At 50.7% G+C, this 17,306-nt stretch overlaps 3 protein-coding genes across 3 annotated transcripts; 2 read left to right on the forward strand and 1 right to left on the reverse strand.

Moving 5' to 3' along the window:
- Positions 1–19: 19 nt before the first annotated feature.
- Positions 20–3,208, reverse strand: Noxo1 (NADPH oxidase organizer 1). Its single transcript, XM_051181183.1, has 8 exons — positions 2,168–3,208; positions 2,002–2,082; positions 1,774–1,849; positions 1,502–1,679; positions 1,179–1,360; positions 869–982; positions 511–628; positions 20–412 (listed from the first exon to the last, which is right to left on the reverse strand). Exons 1-8 carry the CDS (start codon positions 2,231–2,233, stop codon positions 178–180), a joined length of 1,050 nt encoding a protein of 349 aa, XP_051037140.1. The 5' UTR covers positions 2,234–3,208; the 3' UTR covers positions 20–177.
- Positions 3,209–4,204: 996 nt separating this feature from the next.
- Positions 4,205–6,925, forward strand: Gfer (growth factor, augmenter of liver regeneration). Its single transcript, XM_051181184.1, has 3 exons — positions 4,205–4,944; positions 5,264–5,460; positions 6,207–6,925. Exons 1-3 carry the CDS (start codon positions 4,273–4,275, stop codon positions 6,367–6,369), a joined length of 1,032 nt encoding a protein of 343 aa, XP_051037141.1. The 5' UTR covers positions 4,205–4,272; the 3' UTR covers positions 6,370–6,925.
- A 2,729-nt stretch (positions 6,926–9,654) lies between these two features.
- Positions 9,655–13,381, forward strand: Syngr3 (synaptogyrin 3). Its single transcript, XM_051181185.1, has 4 exons — positions 9,655–9,850; positions 11,986–12,223; positions 12,707–12,849; positions 12,928–13,381. The coding sequence occupies exons 1-4, from the start codon at positions 9,752–9,754 to the stop codon at positions 13,135–13,137; spliced, it is 690 nt and encodes a 229-aa protein (XP_051037142.1). The 5' UTR covers positions 9,655–9,751; the 3' UTR covers positions 13,138–13,381.
- Positions 13,382–17,306: the final 3,925 nt, after the last annotated feature.

Consider the following 17,306-nt stretch of genomic DNA (forward strand, 5'->3'; position numbering starts at 1 on the left):
GACACAATGAGACTGAAGTCATTCCAGTTTTATTTAAAGGAAATGGGAAGTTGTTGCTCCTTGGCCCTGCCAGCCATCGAGCCCCACCCTATCCTTTTCCCTTGACAGATCTGGATCCCTGCATTTGGCTGGGGTTGGGGTTGACAGTACAACCTCTCTGCAGGGCTACACACATCATCAAAAGGGACCCTGGGTCCTTTGGTCCTGCCCCAGTGCCCTGCGGGTGATGGAGCAGCATCGGCTCTGGATGGCACTCGTACAGGGGCGAGTTGGTACTACAGGGGGAACAATCCTATCCTTGGTCACCTTGTCTTCCCTCCCACTGTCTGGGAGCCCTGACCTGCTCAGGAGGCAGCCCAGCCCTTCAGGTTGCAGTAGCACTGCAGGAAACAGGCCTACCCGTCCATTGTACCTACAAGAAAGGTAGGGTTTGGTTAAGGATTTAGCTGATGCTATGTGCCCCTCCTGCCAGGCAGCACCTGCCACTGCTCCACCACACACACAGTGTACCTGCACAGCCACCAGCCACGGTCTGAGGTTTCCAGCACATACACATGTGCCCCTGCAGGCACTGATAGCTCATCAGTGCCACTGCCCTCATAGGTCTGGGTAGCACAGAACTTTGTCCCTAGGGTAGATATTTGGGGATCACTGTAGGACTGCAAGGCCAGAGTCCTGACCTTTCCCAGAGCTCCCCTCTAGATGCCCTGAACTGCTCTGAAACCCACTTGAACTTTCTTTTATCTGTAAGCAGCACCCACCAGGTGATAGCCTGGTGCCCTGCTATCACCTCCCTCCTGGGCTTGGTCTCAGCTTTGCCACAAGGTCCATTCTTAGTGGTGAATTTATGCTATGGATGAACTCATACCACTGCCTTGGAAAGCTAGGCCTGACTCCTGGCCCTGGCCTTGGGCTACTTCTTCCAGGTAGGGAGCTGGAAACCAGGCTGTTTGTTGATCCTTGTTCTCCACCAGCCACCAGCCTGTTGAAGAGGCCAGGAAAGGCCTTAGATGCCAAGGCCTACACCCACCTTGATCAGAGAGCAAGTCTTGTTTTTTGAAATTGCTTTGTAGACCAGGCTGGTCTGGAACTCCTGCCTCTGCCTTCCTATTGCTGGGATTAAAGGCATGCACCACCACTCCCCAGTTATCCCCAGGTTCTTAATACTGTGGTCCTACCTGAAGGATGTCGTAGTAATACGTCCAGAATTTCTTGAGCCTGTGTGTGGAAAGGCCTGTCTCTTGTGTCATGGGTGTGGAAAGGCTGTAGACAGCGCATGCTTTGAGCCTCCAGGTTATGAATGGCAAGGCTGCTTGCAGGTTGGGATAAGGGCTCCTCTGGTGTGGGCAAGATTACCAGGCTGGGCAGGGCAGCCAACACATGTGAGAGGCAAGCAGAAAGGATGAGAATACCCCTTCCCCAACTATACATAGGCCAGCTCAGCCTTCTCATCTGCTCTTCCAACAAGTGCATGGGCTGGGAGTAGGGTGATATTAGTCACCTGCCAGGAGGCAGCATGGGCTTCAGATCCAGAGGACTGGGTGCAAAGAAGTCATTGAGTGCTGAGCTCCTTAATACATGCTCTGAGGCTGCCAGCAGTGCCTGTACATAGGTGTCCAGCAGCTGCAAGCGCACCAGGCCTCGGCCAGTATGTCCCCGACGCGTCAGCAGTGGAACATCTGCCCGGGTATCACAAGGACACAATGGAACTACTCACCCACACTTGTTTGCCTGACCACCCCTGTGACCACCCGTGACCCCTGCAGGCCTGACCAGGAAGCTTGGGAAGAACTCTCTCAGATCTTCGGAGCAGGCCCGCCTCCACTGGGAAGGTTTTCTTAAGGATCTTCTGAGGGGGAGAAATGTGTGTGAATCCCTGAAAGTGGAGAGAACCCCCAGGGGGAAGGAAGAGTCCCTACAGGCAGGAAGGGAGGTCATGTATCTGTCTGCCTCTGGACTGGAGGATGAGCCACCCTGTTGAAGTAGTCCTGAGTTATTTACCTGGAGCTGCCTAAACTCATCCCAGCTCCTGCGAACAGACGAGTCACTGTTGTCTGACCACCGCACAGAGAAGGCAAATGTCTGTGAGGAAAGGTTGAGTTTCTGTCTTCTCATAAGTCTTTGCCAGCCACCCTTCTGCCTCTTTGTAGTGGAGGATGGGTCCTACCTGAAGTCGCTCCATCTGTACCAGGGCTACAGCATGTGCTGATACTGGGTGTCTTGGACCTGCCATAATTGTGGCCTCCTGCAGGGTGCTTGAAGGGGCTCTGAGCAGCCGGAAGCAGTGAAGTGGAATTTCCCAACACTGCCCTAAACCGTGTCCCTGTTGAGCATACACACCTGGAAACTTTTCAGCTTCCTGGTTATTCTTCAAGCACAAAATCTAAGAGGATTAATCACAGGAGGACTGTGCTGGGGGAGGGGTAAAGCAGAACAGGTAGGAGGAAAAAATGAAGTCCTTTGTACTGAAACAGAACTGAGGGGCTGGAACTGCCACCTGGGGCTCCTTTTCTCCCCTAGCCAAGGGAACAAAGGAGGTAGGCAGCTCCTTCCTAAAGTGCCACCTTAACCTCACCTGCCTCCTCCCCCACCCTGCTGTAATTTCCAGGGTGTGCCTAACAGCTTGATTTTTGAATTTCCCTGTGGGGCTATACCTTGCTGTCATCTGAATCAAGTATTTCACATCTGGGTCCTTTTAGCTTTTAGGTTTTTTTGTTTTGTTTTGGTGGGGGTGCTTTGTGACAGGGTTTTGCTAACTTGCAAAGGTTGGCTTTAAACTTGGTATATTCCTGCCTCAGGCTTTTGTGCAGCTAAAGCTGCGACCTGTGTAACTAAGCCATGAAACTTACCTCCTTCCTTGGCCAAATCTTGACCGGTTCTTATATACTGGTTACTTCAGAGACAATGGAAGATGAGAGCAGCTGGAAAGGGTTGAGTGCCTACCACTAGGGGCCTAGAGGACTTGAGTCCCTCTTGTCACCCACCTGGCAGTCTCTGCCTCTCCCTACCAACCCTAGATACCCTCCACTTATCCTCCAGAGCCACTGCCTCACAACTGTCAAGTCTCCAGTTCCAGGGGATCTGACATCACACAGATATACATGCAGGCAAAACACCAGTGCACATAAAATAAGAATAAATAAAAAACCTGGGCAGTGGTGGTCACACTTTTGTTTTTTGAGACAGGGTCTCTGGGTAGCCCTAACTGTCCTGGAACTCACTCTGTAGACCAGGCTGGCCTTGAACTCACAGAGATTTGCCTATCTCTGCCTCCTGAAGGCTGGAATTAAAGGTGTGTTCTGATACAGCCCAGCTGGTGGTGCACACCTTTAACCCCAGCCCTCGGGAGGGAAGCTGAGGCAGGAGAATCTCTTGATCCTATAGAGCGAATTCCAGAACAACCAAGGCTAGATAGAGAAACCCTGGCAAAAATGCCACTCTTACAAAATAGAAGAAATCTTGCCAAGTAGAAATGGGATCAGGCCAAGACAGCTTTGTCTCAAATTGCCCAACATCTCCCATTGCTTTTAGAACAAATCCCAATACCTAGCATGGTTGGTTGGGCCATTGCCCAACTCTGGATCCTAGCCTCCACCTGCCCCCAGCGGCCTTGGTGCTTCTGCTAAATTCGGATAGCCTGAGCGGGTTCCTCATTCTATGGGGCCTGTGCTTAAGGGCCTTCTATTTAGGAGAGCTAAATTCCTACAACCTACACACAGCTTTCATCAGTTTGTAAATAAAATTTACATCTTCACCACTGGTCAAAGGCTTAAAGAGGCCAAGGACATAGACTTGCTCCTTGTTCCACTCAGTGCCAGAAACAGCACTTGTAGCAGAGTACAACTGTACAAACATTTGCAGAATGAATGAATGAATACATGGAAGCAGGGAAAGGAATTCTTCCTGTGACGGCCCAGGCTTTTAAGGCATGCACTTTAAGTGGCAGCTACATACAGAATTCCAAGTTAGCCCAAGTTACATGAGACTTTGTCTCAAAAAAAAAATTCTGAGGCTGAAATAGGCATAATAAATCTACCCTACACACTCACACACACACAGACGTTATAGGATGGGGACGCGTTCCGGGCCTCTCCCAAGGTGGCCGGGGCCGAGTTACTAGTGGAAAAAGTCGACCCCAGCCACTGGCACTGCCTGGTCTCTGTGAGGCCACGCCCCGCCGCGCGTTGCCAAGCACCCAGAAGCGTGTAGGTTGGCGCGTTGTACGGCAGAAAGGCCCCAAACTTGGCCGCAGGTAAGGGCCTGAGTCGAGCGATGGGGGCAACGCGAGAAGCATCTCGGACCACGTCTCAGCCCGAGTTCTCAGCGGGGCCGCAGCGCACCTTCCACAACACACTACACTTCTGGAGGAAATCCGAGCTCCGTCATGGACCACGCACGCCCGGCCCGCGGCGGGCAGCCAGGCGCAAGAGTACCAGCCGAGCCCGAGCCGCATCCCCCTATGCCGCCTCGGCCCGGGCCTCCCGCCCCGCCTCCTCCCGCGCCGAGACCTCCCACTCCGCCACGACCGGGGCCGCCGCCTCGACCCCCAGCCCCGCCCCGCCGCCAGGCTCCGCCTCCTGCCCCAGCGTGAGCCCGGCCCCGGACAGCCTTTCCCGCTCCGGCCGCCGCGCGCTGGCAGTGGCGTGCGCGCTAGCCTGGCGGTACTTCTGGAGGCCCCCTTGGCCCCGCCGTCCGTACGCCGGCAAGATGGCGGCGCCCAGCGAGCCCGCGGGCTCCTCTCGTAGCAGTCTCTTCTCCTTCCTGCCCGGCGGCGCGCGCTCTGAGATGACAGACGACTCGGTGACTGACGCGCGGGGCCGCCGCACGGGGCATAGGGACGCCGCCGCCTCTGCCTCGGCCCCGGCGCCGCAAGGTTTGGAGCACGGGAAGCGGCCGTGCCGGGCCTGTGTAGACTTCAAGTCGTGGATGCGGACCCAGCAGAAGGTGCAGATGCCCCGCCTGACGTCCCGGTCCCCCGCCCCACACCGGGTTTCCTCAGGGTTGACTATGCCTAAACATGTCCACCCCCTCACCCACACATACCGTTAGGCTCGAACTTTGAGCTTTCAGCCATCAGCCACTGTCTGGCTGATCGGCAACTGTAAAAGGGAGCATTCTTGTTTCTTTTATTTGTTTGATGATACTGGGAATCCGAACCCAGAGCCTCTGGCGTGCAGCACAAGCAATCTGTCACTGGGTTGGAATTTTGTGGGCTTCTGGTTGGGGAAGAATGAACTGACTCTTGGTCGGCCTACTTCTGCAGCGGGACGTCAAGTTTAGGGAGGATTGTCCGCAGGATCGGGAGGAATTGGGTCGCCACACCTGGGCTTTCCTCCACACGCTGGCCGCCTATTACCCGGACATGCCCACCCCAGAACAACAGCAAGATATGGCCCAGTTCATACATATATTTTCCAAGTTTTACCCCTGCGAGGAGTGTGCGGAAGACATAAGGAAGAGGTAAGTGTGCTGTACCTCTGCCAGGAAGGCCCTAAAGGGGGCCTGGCTAATGCCATAAAGAGGGGACTAGACAAATAGATGCAGAGGTAGCAGGTTGCTAGGAAAGTGACCACCCAAAGGAATGTTGAGTCATGGTAGCCTTCTCCTTCCTCCTCAGAGCCCCCAGATCTGTGAATCATTAGCCTTAGGGTTTTTAGGAAGGGTTTCCCAGCCCTTTTCCTTTATTTATTCCTCATTGGCAGATTAGCTCAGATTCCATGTTGCCCAACTTCCCTAATCTCTTGGTGTGGTTACTGACTTTAAAAATGGGGATGAAATAAACTTCTGTCATTCATTAGCCTAACCTGTTCTTTGTAGGTATTTCTAGGTTGGACCTGTTAGGCACTTGCACTTGCTATTTGAAGCCTGGACAGTTAGGAATGAGGGGGAATCTCTTCTGAACTGGGCCCCTGGTGCTAAGAAACACTGTGCCTGGGGCTAGAGACCATGGGGTGAGGCTCCCTGATTGTTACAAGGTTGTAAAGTTGCCTGCTTTAGTATAATTTTATTTTGGCCTCTTGCCAAGTCAGGTGAGTGGCCCCGGGAATTGCCCAAGTCCAGGAAACTCCAGAGTCAACCCTGCTCTTGGCTTTCATATCCCCTTGGAGCATAAAGGCATCCCCAAGTTTAATTCATAGCAGTGCCCCAGCCCTGGCAAGGGCAGAGGAGTCAACATCTTATGTTCTTCCTGTGCTTCTGTCACAAAGGATAGACAGGAACCAGCCAGACACAAGCACTCGGGTCTCCTTCAGCCAGTGGCTGTGCCGCCTGCACAATGAGGTGAATCGGAAGCTGGGCAAGCCTGATTTTGACTGTTCGAGAGTAGATGAGCGATGGCGTGACGGCTGGAAGGACGGCTCCTGTGACTAGAAGACTGTCAGCAGAGCATGTGGGGCATCTAGCCAGGATCCATGGGCGACCTGGCTAGAGAGGGACAGCCTGCTGATTAAAGTGCATCTGAGCCAAAGCTTGTTCCCATGTGCGGGGAGGGATCCCTAGGATGCTGCCAATGGGAACCTAACCCACAGGACTAAGAAGTGGAGGTGGCTGGGCCCCATGGGACTAGAGATGAGAGGCAGTATACTTAGTTCAGGCTGCCCTATACCCTTTATAATACAGCCTCTTGCCCATTATACACAAGGACATAGCTGCCCTATAGGAAGATGGGGTAGCCCATTGCCCTCCTACTATATAGCCAGGGGTGCCTACAAAACTGGCAGCTCTGTGCCATTTCAGAATTGAAGCATGGTACTGAGCTGTCTAGTCTATATTCTGTTCCAAGTTCTAGTAGGGCTCTTCACTTAGGGTGTATCTACCATCCTGCCTGCCTGGCACATGGTCTACAGCTATGACATGCCTGTCAGCAGATGATCCTGAACTTCTACTTCTGAGAGTTTGAGACAAAAATAAAATGAAGTGACTTAGGGCCTGGTTTCTGTGTGCTTTGATTTACAGTGATGGACAGACCTGCTATTGCTTGTCTGTGATTAGTTGGATTCTCTTGTTTGAAGTTATGACAGAAGTCACTATGGAGCAGCTGAGGCAAGCTCTTCATGGTGAGAAGCTGAAGACAACCAGGGGGCTTCTGGATGCTCAGTGTGCACCCTCTAGTTATTGGGCTCCTTTGAATCTGCTCAGCTCAATCTATCCTTGGGCTAGGCTCCCAACTAGAACATCCTAGCAGCAGTGGGTGCCTCAGTCCTCGGCATAATTACATCATTCTTTCCTGTGTTGGCCTTTTTGTGGGTGAGGACTAGCTTGTGTATGATTTTCTTATGCTGGCTACTCTTCCAGTACCCACATTGTAACTCAACCATCTGTAGCTCCAGTCCCAGGAGATCCAACATCTGGCCTCCATGGGTACCAGGTACAAAAGCCCACACAAGTACATACAGGCCAAACACTCAAAACACATTTGTTGTCCTTGTCTGTTGGTCCCCTTCTGTTTCTCTGTGTATCCCTGGTTGGCCTTGAATTCTCTCTGTAGGCCAGGCTGTCCTTGAACTCACAGAGATCCACTAGCCTCTGCCTCCTGAGTGATGGGATTAAAGGTGTGTGCTACCACTGCCTGGTTTAAGATAAAAATAAAGGCCTTTACCTTTCGCCTCAGGACTCAGAGACGGTTGAATCTCTGAAGTTAGAGGCCAGCTTGGTCTACATTACTGAGGTTCAGGTCAGCCAGGGCTTCATAGATCCTGTCTTAAAAATGAGAGAGGGCAAACCAATAACTCAATACATTTACTTTTAAAAAATCAAAGCCTTCATTTTGTTCCTGTTCAAAGGGCATCCAGGAGAAGACAGTGGAAATGTAGTGTAAAGAAAGGAAATGGTTTGAGCTGGCATTGGAGAGCTGTCAGCACATACAGAGTAAGAGAGGCAACAAAGCACGATGGCAAACACCTTTAATCCCAGTATTACATAGTGAGACCCTGTCAACTAAGGGAGAAGGTCACAGGGCCACTCAAGCCCACAGATCTGGCAAATGGAGGACAGCAAAGGGACTTTCAAGAAGAGGCTCATAATGGCTACGGATATAGCTCAGAGGGAAATGCTTGCCTGGCTTGGATAATACCCTAGGTCTTATTACCAACAATGGGGAAGTAAAAAGTCTATGAGGTAGACACTGGAGGTGTAAGCTGGATGGATGAACCAGGAGAATCAAACTTGATTCTGAAATGGGAGGTGGAGTGCCTGGGCTTGATTATAGTGAGGGCTTGATTATAGTGGGGGTTTTGATTGAAAGGGGGGAAGGGAGAGATACTAGAAATAGATGGGTAATAGCTTAGAAATGTGATCAATGTCTTTTGTTTGATGATGTTGGGAACTGAATCTAAGACCCCCATGCATGTTAGGCAGGCATTCTGCCACTGGGCTATAGTCTCACCAAAAACTGTTTTTCAAAGAATGTGCTGTATTTTTGGGTGCTGAAGAAAGTTATGGAGGAAAAGGGGAAAATGGGTAAGAACAGATCTGCCCATGGCTAAAAGGGGATGGGATGCGATTGGAGGTATCAGAGAGTTGACCAAACTGGTGGGGCTGCATCTGTGTCCAACTAGGGTGAAAAATGTTTCATACTAGAACCAGTGGGCTTCCTACGGGACTGGACTAGGTACTTTCAGTTATACTTCCCTCAGTGAAGTGCTTGGCCCTGCACAGTCTTAGTATGTGTAAACTATGCTTATACCTGGCTCTGGTCAGAGATACGACTAGGGGCCTCACTCTTTATCTTTTACTATAACCCAACTTCTGCTGTGACCATGAAGATAGAGTCATTCAGTCTCCTACCATCCCGGCACTGAAAGAGAATAAAGTAGGTCTGTGGGGTTCCAGCAGTAGCCAGGGTAAGGAGGTAACATCCAGGACAAGATCTTAGCTCTGCTGCTTCTCCCCTCCTTGCACTCAGGATTAAATAGCTACAGATCAATCCTGGAGACCAGAGATGGAGAGTTTATGAAAGACAAGACCCAGCCAGAGGAAGAGAACAGAGATGTTCACCCTTCACTGCTGGCCTGCCTCCCAGACGAGTGTCCCTGAAGGTAGACACCACTCTTTTTCACCTGACCCTGTTAGGAAGGAGAAACCCTAATACAGTGGGGATGTGAGCCACAGGCGATACAAGTGCGTACCACATCTCTGAGCTAATATTTTATTCATTCTCAGCCAGAGAGAGGTCAGGGTCTTCTTTTCTTACATGTTCTTTGGTTTTTCTATCATATTAAAGGGGTAATGAGAAAGGCCCCCAGTGACTTGCCCCAGGTCTTCTAAAACTAGGGGCTGGGGACTGGTTCTCTTTCTCTGAATACAAAAAGCAAGATACTATGCCTCAGTTTCCCATTATTTTCACCAAAAGGCCCTCCAGGTCAGAAAAGCAGGGTGATGTGCTTGTCCTTGTGTGGATGCTCTTGGCTCAGTCCTTACCTTCTTTTGCCTACCTCTAAAACCCATGACTAAACCTCGTTTAGTCTTTCCAGAGAATGTACTCATCTCCGACTCTGTCATACAGGGAACAGTAAGCAGGAAGGACGGAGGGCAGGGCTCAGGCCCCTGGCGCGTGGACCTAGTCGGGGGCGCTGGCTCGGCCCCGCCCCGCGCGCCCCCGCCGCAGCCGACGCGCGCTCCCGGGAGGCGGCGGCAGCGGCAGCATCCGTAGCATCAGCAGCCTCAGCAACCTCAGCAGCCTCAGCAGCAGCCCCGGGCGGTGTCGGGCAGGGCAGGCCGGCGGGACAAACGGACAGAAGGCACAGGTCCCGCCATGGAGGGAGCCTCCTTTGGCGCGGGCCGTGCAGGAGCTGCCTTGGATCCCGTGAGCTTCGCGCGGCGGCCGCAGACCTTGTTGCGGGTCGTGTCCTGGGTGAGTGGCCCCTAAACAAGCCCATTCCCAGTTCCCCATCTTCCTGGCAGCCCTGTCTCCCACCCTCACCCGACCCCTGCCCATCACCCCTCACCCTTCTCTCCGCCGGCCCCTCCCCCCCGGCCGCAGGTTGGGGTGACGTCACATGGCTAGACGCGCCCACCTGCGGGCGGGGGAAGGGCCGGCTGTTACCAATAGACCTTGAGAGGTCATCACTGGTCTCCCCCTGCCCTCAATTTATCTTTAGGTATAATCCAGTCCCCTTCTTCAGCTTTCTCTTCATTTTCCCGGTTCGCAAAACCTGGAAGCGCGCAGAGGGTTGTGAATGTGATTCTCCAAAGGGTTCAGGGACTAAATTCCAGATGGGAGATGGGAGTATGGTAACCAAGGAGGAATGCGCAGTTCCTTCCCTTTGCCAGATCATAAATCCATCAGGTTCAATTGAAGGGAGGTGGTCTTCCTAGACCCCCTAGCTGTGAGTTAAAGGAGGGCAAGGGGGCTCATCTGGGAAGGCTTCCTGGAAATGGCATGGAAGCTGTAGACTGGGGGTAATCTATCCCACTTATGCATGTCTTGCCTGTCCTAACCCCTAGGACAGAAGATTTAGGAGATGGGTGCCAAGTTCTGGATTTTGTCCAGCGGGCACTCATCTAATCTCAATGCCTGTCTTGGAGGAGGGCATTTCCCCGGGTGGGGCAGCCCCTTCCCCCAAGACTTCATGGACTGAAGCAAGACTCTTCTGGTCCTGACTTGTAGATTGCTCTCGAGGGACATGTCCATGCTGTGGCATTTTCCATAACTACATTATCAAGGAGTTTTGGTGAGAAAGGAGTCAAATACGATTTGACACTAGAGGACATTTCTTGGAAACCCCGGACTGCCTAGACTTAGAAATGTGTGTTTAAAATGACTAGTTTGCTTCCATCCTGCCACTGGTAGGCAGGAGGTACTGAGGACCACCCAAACCTTACAAGTCAGTTGTCAGTTTTGGATCACAAATCTCTTGATTGATATAACTGATTACTTGACTCTGTAACTGATTACTCATGGGGGTCATTTCTGATGTTCACTATTGCTAGTAGACATTCTTGGACCCAGCATTCCTAGTCAGGTCAGTTTACTCGGTGTGGTAAACCGAAGAGCAGACAGACAGCTTGTGCAGAAGTCCGTTCAAAAGGGAAGAGCCTGGCATATTTGCATATTTCTCTAGATAGCTGTCCCTTGACTTTACTCTCAACAGTGCCCTGGCCCACCACAACCCTGGAAGTCATCTATATAGGTGAAAGCTCCTGTCTTCACACTTTTCTTTTTTTCACACAGGGTTTCTCTGTTTAACAGCCCTGGCTGTTTGTAGACCAGACTGGCCTTGAACTCACTGAGATCTGCCTGCCTCTGCCTCCCAAGTGCTGGGATTAAAAGCATGCATCACCTTCTCTGCAGTTTTATGTCTATTCTGGGAGGCCATAGGTTCCAAGGCCTGCAGAAGAGTCACAACTTTAGCAGTCATGTGACCCTGAGAAATGGCTTCATTGTGGGAACCCGATGCCTCCTTATACAGGGGGTAAAAAGAGTAGTGACTCTAATATTTTATGTTTATGGGTACTTTCCTGCATGTATGTCTGTGAACCATGTGTGTGTTTGATACTGGCAGAGGCCAGAAAGGGCATCAGATCCTGTGTAACTAAGTTACAGTCATAAGCTTCCTTGTGGGTGCTGGGAATTGAACCCTGGTCCTATAGGAGAATGTACCCAGTGTTCTTAACTGTTGAGCCATCTTATCAGTCCTGTGTTATTGTTCTATTGGTGCCTTATGTAGCCAAGGCTCTCTTCCTCTGATTTTTAAAAAGAATTTTTTTTTAATGTTTTGAGACAGTTTCTCTGTGTAGCTCTCTGGCTGTCCTGGAACTAGCTCTGTAGACCAGGCTGGCCTAGAACCCACAGAGATCCGCTGACCTCTGCCTCCTGAGTGCTGGAATTAAAGGTATGCAGCTTCTTCAGTAATTCCTCAGTATGCAAGAGGGTGGAACGATGGGTTCAGTGCTGCAGGGAAACTCTAGGACAGGCATGGAGACTTGGGCTCTTGACAGGAGCAACTGATGCCTTAGGCAGCCCTAAACTAGATCTGCTGCCTGCAGGTGTTCTCTATTGCTGTGTTCGGGCCCATAGTCAACGAGGGCTATGTGAATTCGGACAGCGGTCCAGAGTTGCGTTGTGTCTTCAACGGAAATGCGGGCGCCTGTCGCTTCGGCATCGTGCTGGGTCTCGGGGCCTTCATCGCCTGCGCGGCCTTCCTGCTGCTGGACGTACGCTTTCAGCAGATCAGCAGCGTTCGAGACCGCCGCCGCGCAGTGCTGCTGGATCTGGGCTTCTCAGGTGGGCGAAGCCAGCGGTGAGAGGCGGAGCCTAATGTAGAGAGTGGGGCTGGTGGTTGAGCTAGAGGGGCATACAACCTGACTCAATCGTGGAGATCCAAGGGTCTTTGCTGGGACGTGACTGGGCGTCTTAAGAAATGGGACCAGGTGCGGGGATTCCTGCTGGGAGTATGTAGCAGGCTGTGAGATGCGCCTCAGGGTTTTGGTTCAGTAGGACCCAACCACAAGAGGGTCGGACCTAGAGGTACACAGGGAGTCCTACATTGGGAGAGCCCGAGGTCTCAGGGCACTGAAAAGGATCCCTGACACGCTGAACAAGGCTGGGCAGTGAGGGGGGCGGGGCTTGGAGGTCTCATAAATGGGGATTTGGTGGCGAATCCGAAGGACACTCACTGCACCTTGTCTGAATGCGAGGTCCTGTGGTTCAACTAGAGCACAAATTCTGGTGATGGAACACCATCTGATCACCAGTCCCCACCTGCAGGGGTCTGGTCCTTCCTGTGGTTCGTAGGCTTCTGTTTCCTCACCAATCAGTGGCAGCGCACAGCGCCAGGGCCAGGCACTGCGCAGGCTGGGGATGCAGCGCGGGCCGCCATCACGTTCAGCTTCTTTTCCATCCTCAGCTGGGTGAGTGTGGGTCCTGTCGGTGGTGGGGCCAGCAGTGTATCCGGGTTCACTCCAGCTGACCCTGGCTCTCCAATCCAGGTGGCGCTCACCGTGAAGGCCCTGCAGCGGTTCCGCCTGGGCACCGATATGTCTCTCTTCGCCACGGATCAGCTGGGTGCTGGGGCTGCCCAGGGCTACCCAGGCTACCCAGTGGGCAGTGGTGTGGAGGGCACAGAAACATACCAGAGCCCTCCCTTCACCGAAACCCTGGACACCAGCCCCAAAGGGTACCAGGTGCCTGCCTACTAATAGTTATTAGGCTCAGGCCAGGGCTAGAAGGCCACCTCACCATCGTAGGCCTCAAGGCCTCCTGGGACCTTTCCTGGGTCCTACCGTCCCAGTGCCAAGGACAGAGAAGGTGGCTGCTGTGGGCCTCTGGGACCAAGGGGAGTAGCTTCCCTGGGGTGCCAGGACTGTCCCCACAAAGTTCCCCCTAGTTAGAGGTCCCAGCCCTAAGGCCCTCAGAAGAAAACAGTACTGCCTGGAGTGGGCTGCCCTGGGAGGCATTCCTTTCATGGGCTTTACCGTCCACTCTAGGGTCAGAAGTCCAGTTGCCTTCCAGGGCAGGGTGCAAGGGCTTATGATGACTAGGGAGAGGGAGACTACTTGCACCCTTAGGCGGTTATGGCCCTTGTTCCCAGTTCTCTGTCCCCGTGGGTAGTGACTACCTTGGCTCCTATCATGGAGGTCCACCCTGTCCAGAGGTTTCCTCTTCTTCCTCTTGCAGGATCCCTAGAGCAGCTCAGCCCTGTCGGTGTTGTGATTGTGATTAAGTCTTCAGGTCTCATCTCATAGTGCCCCCATAAGCTGCCCCCCTCTGTGTGGCTCCTGCCCAGGTGTGAGTGCTTCTGGCCAGGAAGGCATAGACAGCTATGGGACTGAGTACCCACCCTTCAGTAAGAAGACCTTCCCTAGGGAGGAGTGAGACAGCTGGGTACCTGGATGACAGGCCTCTTATAAGAAGAGGACTAAAGGTCTCATCTGCCCAGGGTGTTGCTGGAGAGAGTCATTCCTGTAAATGGCTTAACCTTGACTTCCTGAACCAGTCCCTCCCTATTCTATCATCTGTTCCCTTTTAAGGCCCAGACCAGGTCCCTGTGCATAGCATTCATGCATTGCTTGAAGCTGGCTTTACACATCAATTCAAAACCAAATGCGTGGCCATAGCTCATTCTTCCAGACAAAACGCCTCCCTGTGGAGTTGCAGTTGAATGACAACCCTGTATGTTGTAGCATAGACCAATTATGTGGCTATTTAAGTGAACATGTTTACAATTTTTGTATATATGGATCTATTCCTCTCTCTTCTGAAAGAACAATCCGTGATTGTGTATTTTCAGTGTCCCTGTTACAACTGCAATTTTCTTTACAATAAAGACTGTAAATGCACTGACCACAATTAAGGTGCTCCAGGAATCATTTTCACCCCTGTCCCTGCTGTGCTGGGGGCTGCGGGCTCAGGGCATCAGAATCAGAATTTGGGAGGGGGTAGGAAGGTAGAGATCAGACTGACTCCTAGGTTTTAGAGATAGACCTCACATCTGTGATCCCTTAAGAGATCCTATTGGTCCGGTGAAATTTGCTACTCAGTGCAGGCTTTCTGAAATGCTGAAGACTATTGTGGAATATTAACTGAAGATATGTTACATTTGTTAATGCTGTGGAATATTTAATTATGCAGAGATGTATTGCATTCTTTTATGTTGCATTTGTTTAACTCTGAAGCTGTGCTAACTTTGCCTGTCTAAAACACCTGATTGGATCCAGACCATGGTGGTGCCAACTTTTAATCCCAGCACTCAGGAGGCAGAGGTTGGTGGAGTTTGAGACCAGCCTGGTCTACAGATTAAGTTCCAGGACAGTCTCCAAAGCTACAGAGAAACTCTGTCTCAAAAAACAACAAAATAAAACAAAAGACCCACCTGATTGGTTTAATAAAGAGCTGAACAACTAATAGCTAGGCAGGAGAAAGAAATAGGGTTGCCAGGCAGAGAATAAATAGAAGAGGATTGAGAAAATGGAGGAGAGGATGATGCCAGGGGCTAGCCACACAGCCACATAGCCAGCCAGCAACAGAGTACGAAGTAAAGAAAGACATAGAGAAAAACGGTAGACAGGTTAATTTAAGACAAGTTGACTAGAAATAAGTCAAGCTAAGGCCGGGCATTCATAAGAATAAATCTCCATGTATTTATATGGGAGCTGGATGGGAGGCCCCCAAAGAGCAAAGTAAAAAAATACCCAACTACAGAAGACCCTCTCTTCTTTTATCCTTTTCCTCCTTTCCTTTTCTCTTTTTTGTTGTAATATGTGTATGTCAGTGTTTTGAGACAGGGTTTCTCCGAAACTCACTTTAGACCAAGCTAGCCTAGAACTCAAAGATCTGTTTGCCTCTACCTCCCAATTGCTGGGATTAAAGGCCTATTTGACCATGCCCTGCCCACCCTTTTAAAAAGATTTATTTAATTTATGTACATGTGTATGTGTCTGTGTGAACGTATTTGTGCTGGTTCCTGTGGAGACCAGAAGAGGGATCTGGATTTCTTGGAACTAGAGTTGCAAACAGTTGTGAGTTGTTTGATGTTGGTGCTGGAGACTGAACTTGAGTCCTCTGGAAGAGCAGTAAATGGTCTTAACCACTGAGCCATCTCTACAGCCCCCACACCCAACCCTCTTTTGAGACAAGGTCTCTCCATATAGCCCTGGCTGTCCAGGAACTTGCTATTACCAGGCTGGCCTTGTACTCAGATCCACCTACTTCTGCTAGGATTGATGGTGTGTAACCACCATATATACAGTAACCTCTAACTTATGATTTATGACCTTGTTTGTGCTAAATAGTTCATATAAATGAAATCATACAAAATTTGTCTTTATTTTTCTTGAGATAGTTTGGTTGGCTTGGAAATCGATGTGTAGTACAGGCTAGCCTTAGACATGTGACTGATTGCTAACTGTGGTGGTGGCACCTGCCTTTGCATCAGTCACCATACTACTAGAGACTGAACCCAGGGAATGCTAGGCAAGCACTCTTCAAAGTGAGCTACATCCCAGACTCAATATGCAACATCTTTTTTTTTTTTTTTTTTTTTTTTTTAGAACAGGGTTTCTGTGTAGCCCTGGCTGGCCTGGAACTCAGCAATCCTACCTCAGCCCCCTGAATGCTGGCTGGGATTAAAGGCTTGTACCACCACTGACAGACTCAATGTCTTTTTTTTTTTTCCCCACCTCTTTGATAAATGTAATTTTTCTTTTGGTAATTGATCTAGATGACTCCAGGGTGTTCCTTCCATGGGATGACTGTCAGTTCTGTTTTTGATATTATGATGCTATTTAGACCTGGCCCATATGAATACCTTAAGTGTCCAATCTGATACCAGATTGGTGGCAAAGTCTGTAGAGATATATGGGCATTTGGGGCATGAACTTTGGTTTTCTGGGACCACTTTCCTAAATTCCTGACTTTATTGCACTTTCTAGTTTTCTGGAGCTCTTTTTTCAGTACTCTGTTAAGAAAACCAGACCTGGTCTGGAGAGGTGGCTCGGTGGTTAATAATACTGACTGTTCTTCAGAACACAATTCCAGTACCTACATGGCAGCTCACAACCATCTGTAACTCCAGTTTCAGGGGGTTCAAGTGCCTCTTTTAAGAATCTGCCAGCACCAGACACACACCTAGCTACTCCCCTACCCCTATTTTTTCTCTTCTTTCTTTTTTGTTAGATATAGGGCTCATTTAGATCTGGCTATCCTTTAACTACCCCTGTAACTATGCTCAAACATGAGATCTGAGCCTCCTGCCTCCACCTCTCTTGTGCTATAACCCATTTTAAAAATTCCTTATTGTAATTCCCCTCCCCTTTTAACTTTATGTTTGGGGCCAGGCATAGTGGCACCTGTCTTTTAATTCCAGCACTCAGGAGGAGGCAGAGGTAGGTGGATCTCTTTTAGTTCAATGCCAGCCTGGTCTACAAAGCAAGTTCTAAGGCTAGGATTATGTAGACCCTGTCTCAAAAACAAAAAAACAAACAAAAACCTCAAAAAACTGTATGCATGTGTGTAAAGGTTAGAGAACAACTTGCAGGACTTATGTCTCTCCTACTGTGTAGGCTCTAGAGATTAAACTCAAGTTGTCAAGCTTGGCAGCAAGCACCCACTGAACTATTTTGCTGGCTCTGCACCTGCTCCCCTCCCCCCCTTTTCTCTGTGTAGCCCTGGTTATCCTAGAACTCACTCTGTAGACCAGGCTAGCCTTGAACTCAGACCTACCTACCCCTGCCTCCCAAGTGCTGAGATTAAAGGTGTGCACCACCACCACTGCCCAGCCATGAAAGGCAATTTCATAGGTACTGAATTCTGTCATGTACCACCAGGTCTGTCCTGGGAAACCTGGGCAGTGCCTTAGCTCCATGTGAGA

The sequence above is a fragment of the Phodopus roborovskii genome, unplaced genomic scaffold (genome assembly GCF_943737965.1).
Source record: "Phodopus roborovskii unplaced genomic scaffold, PHOROB, whole genome shotgun sequence".
In the NCBI taxonomy this organism is placed as follows: domain Eukaryota; kingdom Metazoa; phylum Chordata; class Mammalia; order Rodentia; family Cricetidae; genus Phodopus; species Phodopus roborovskii.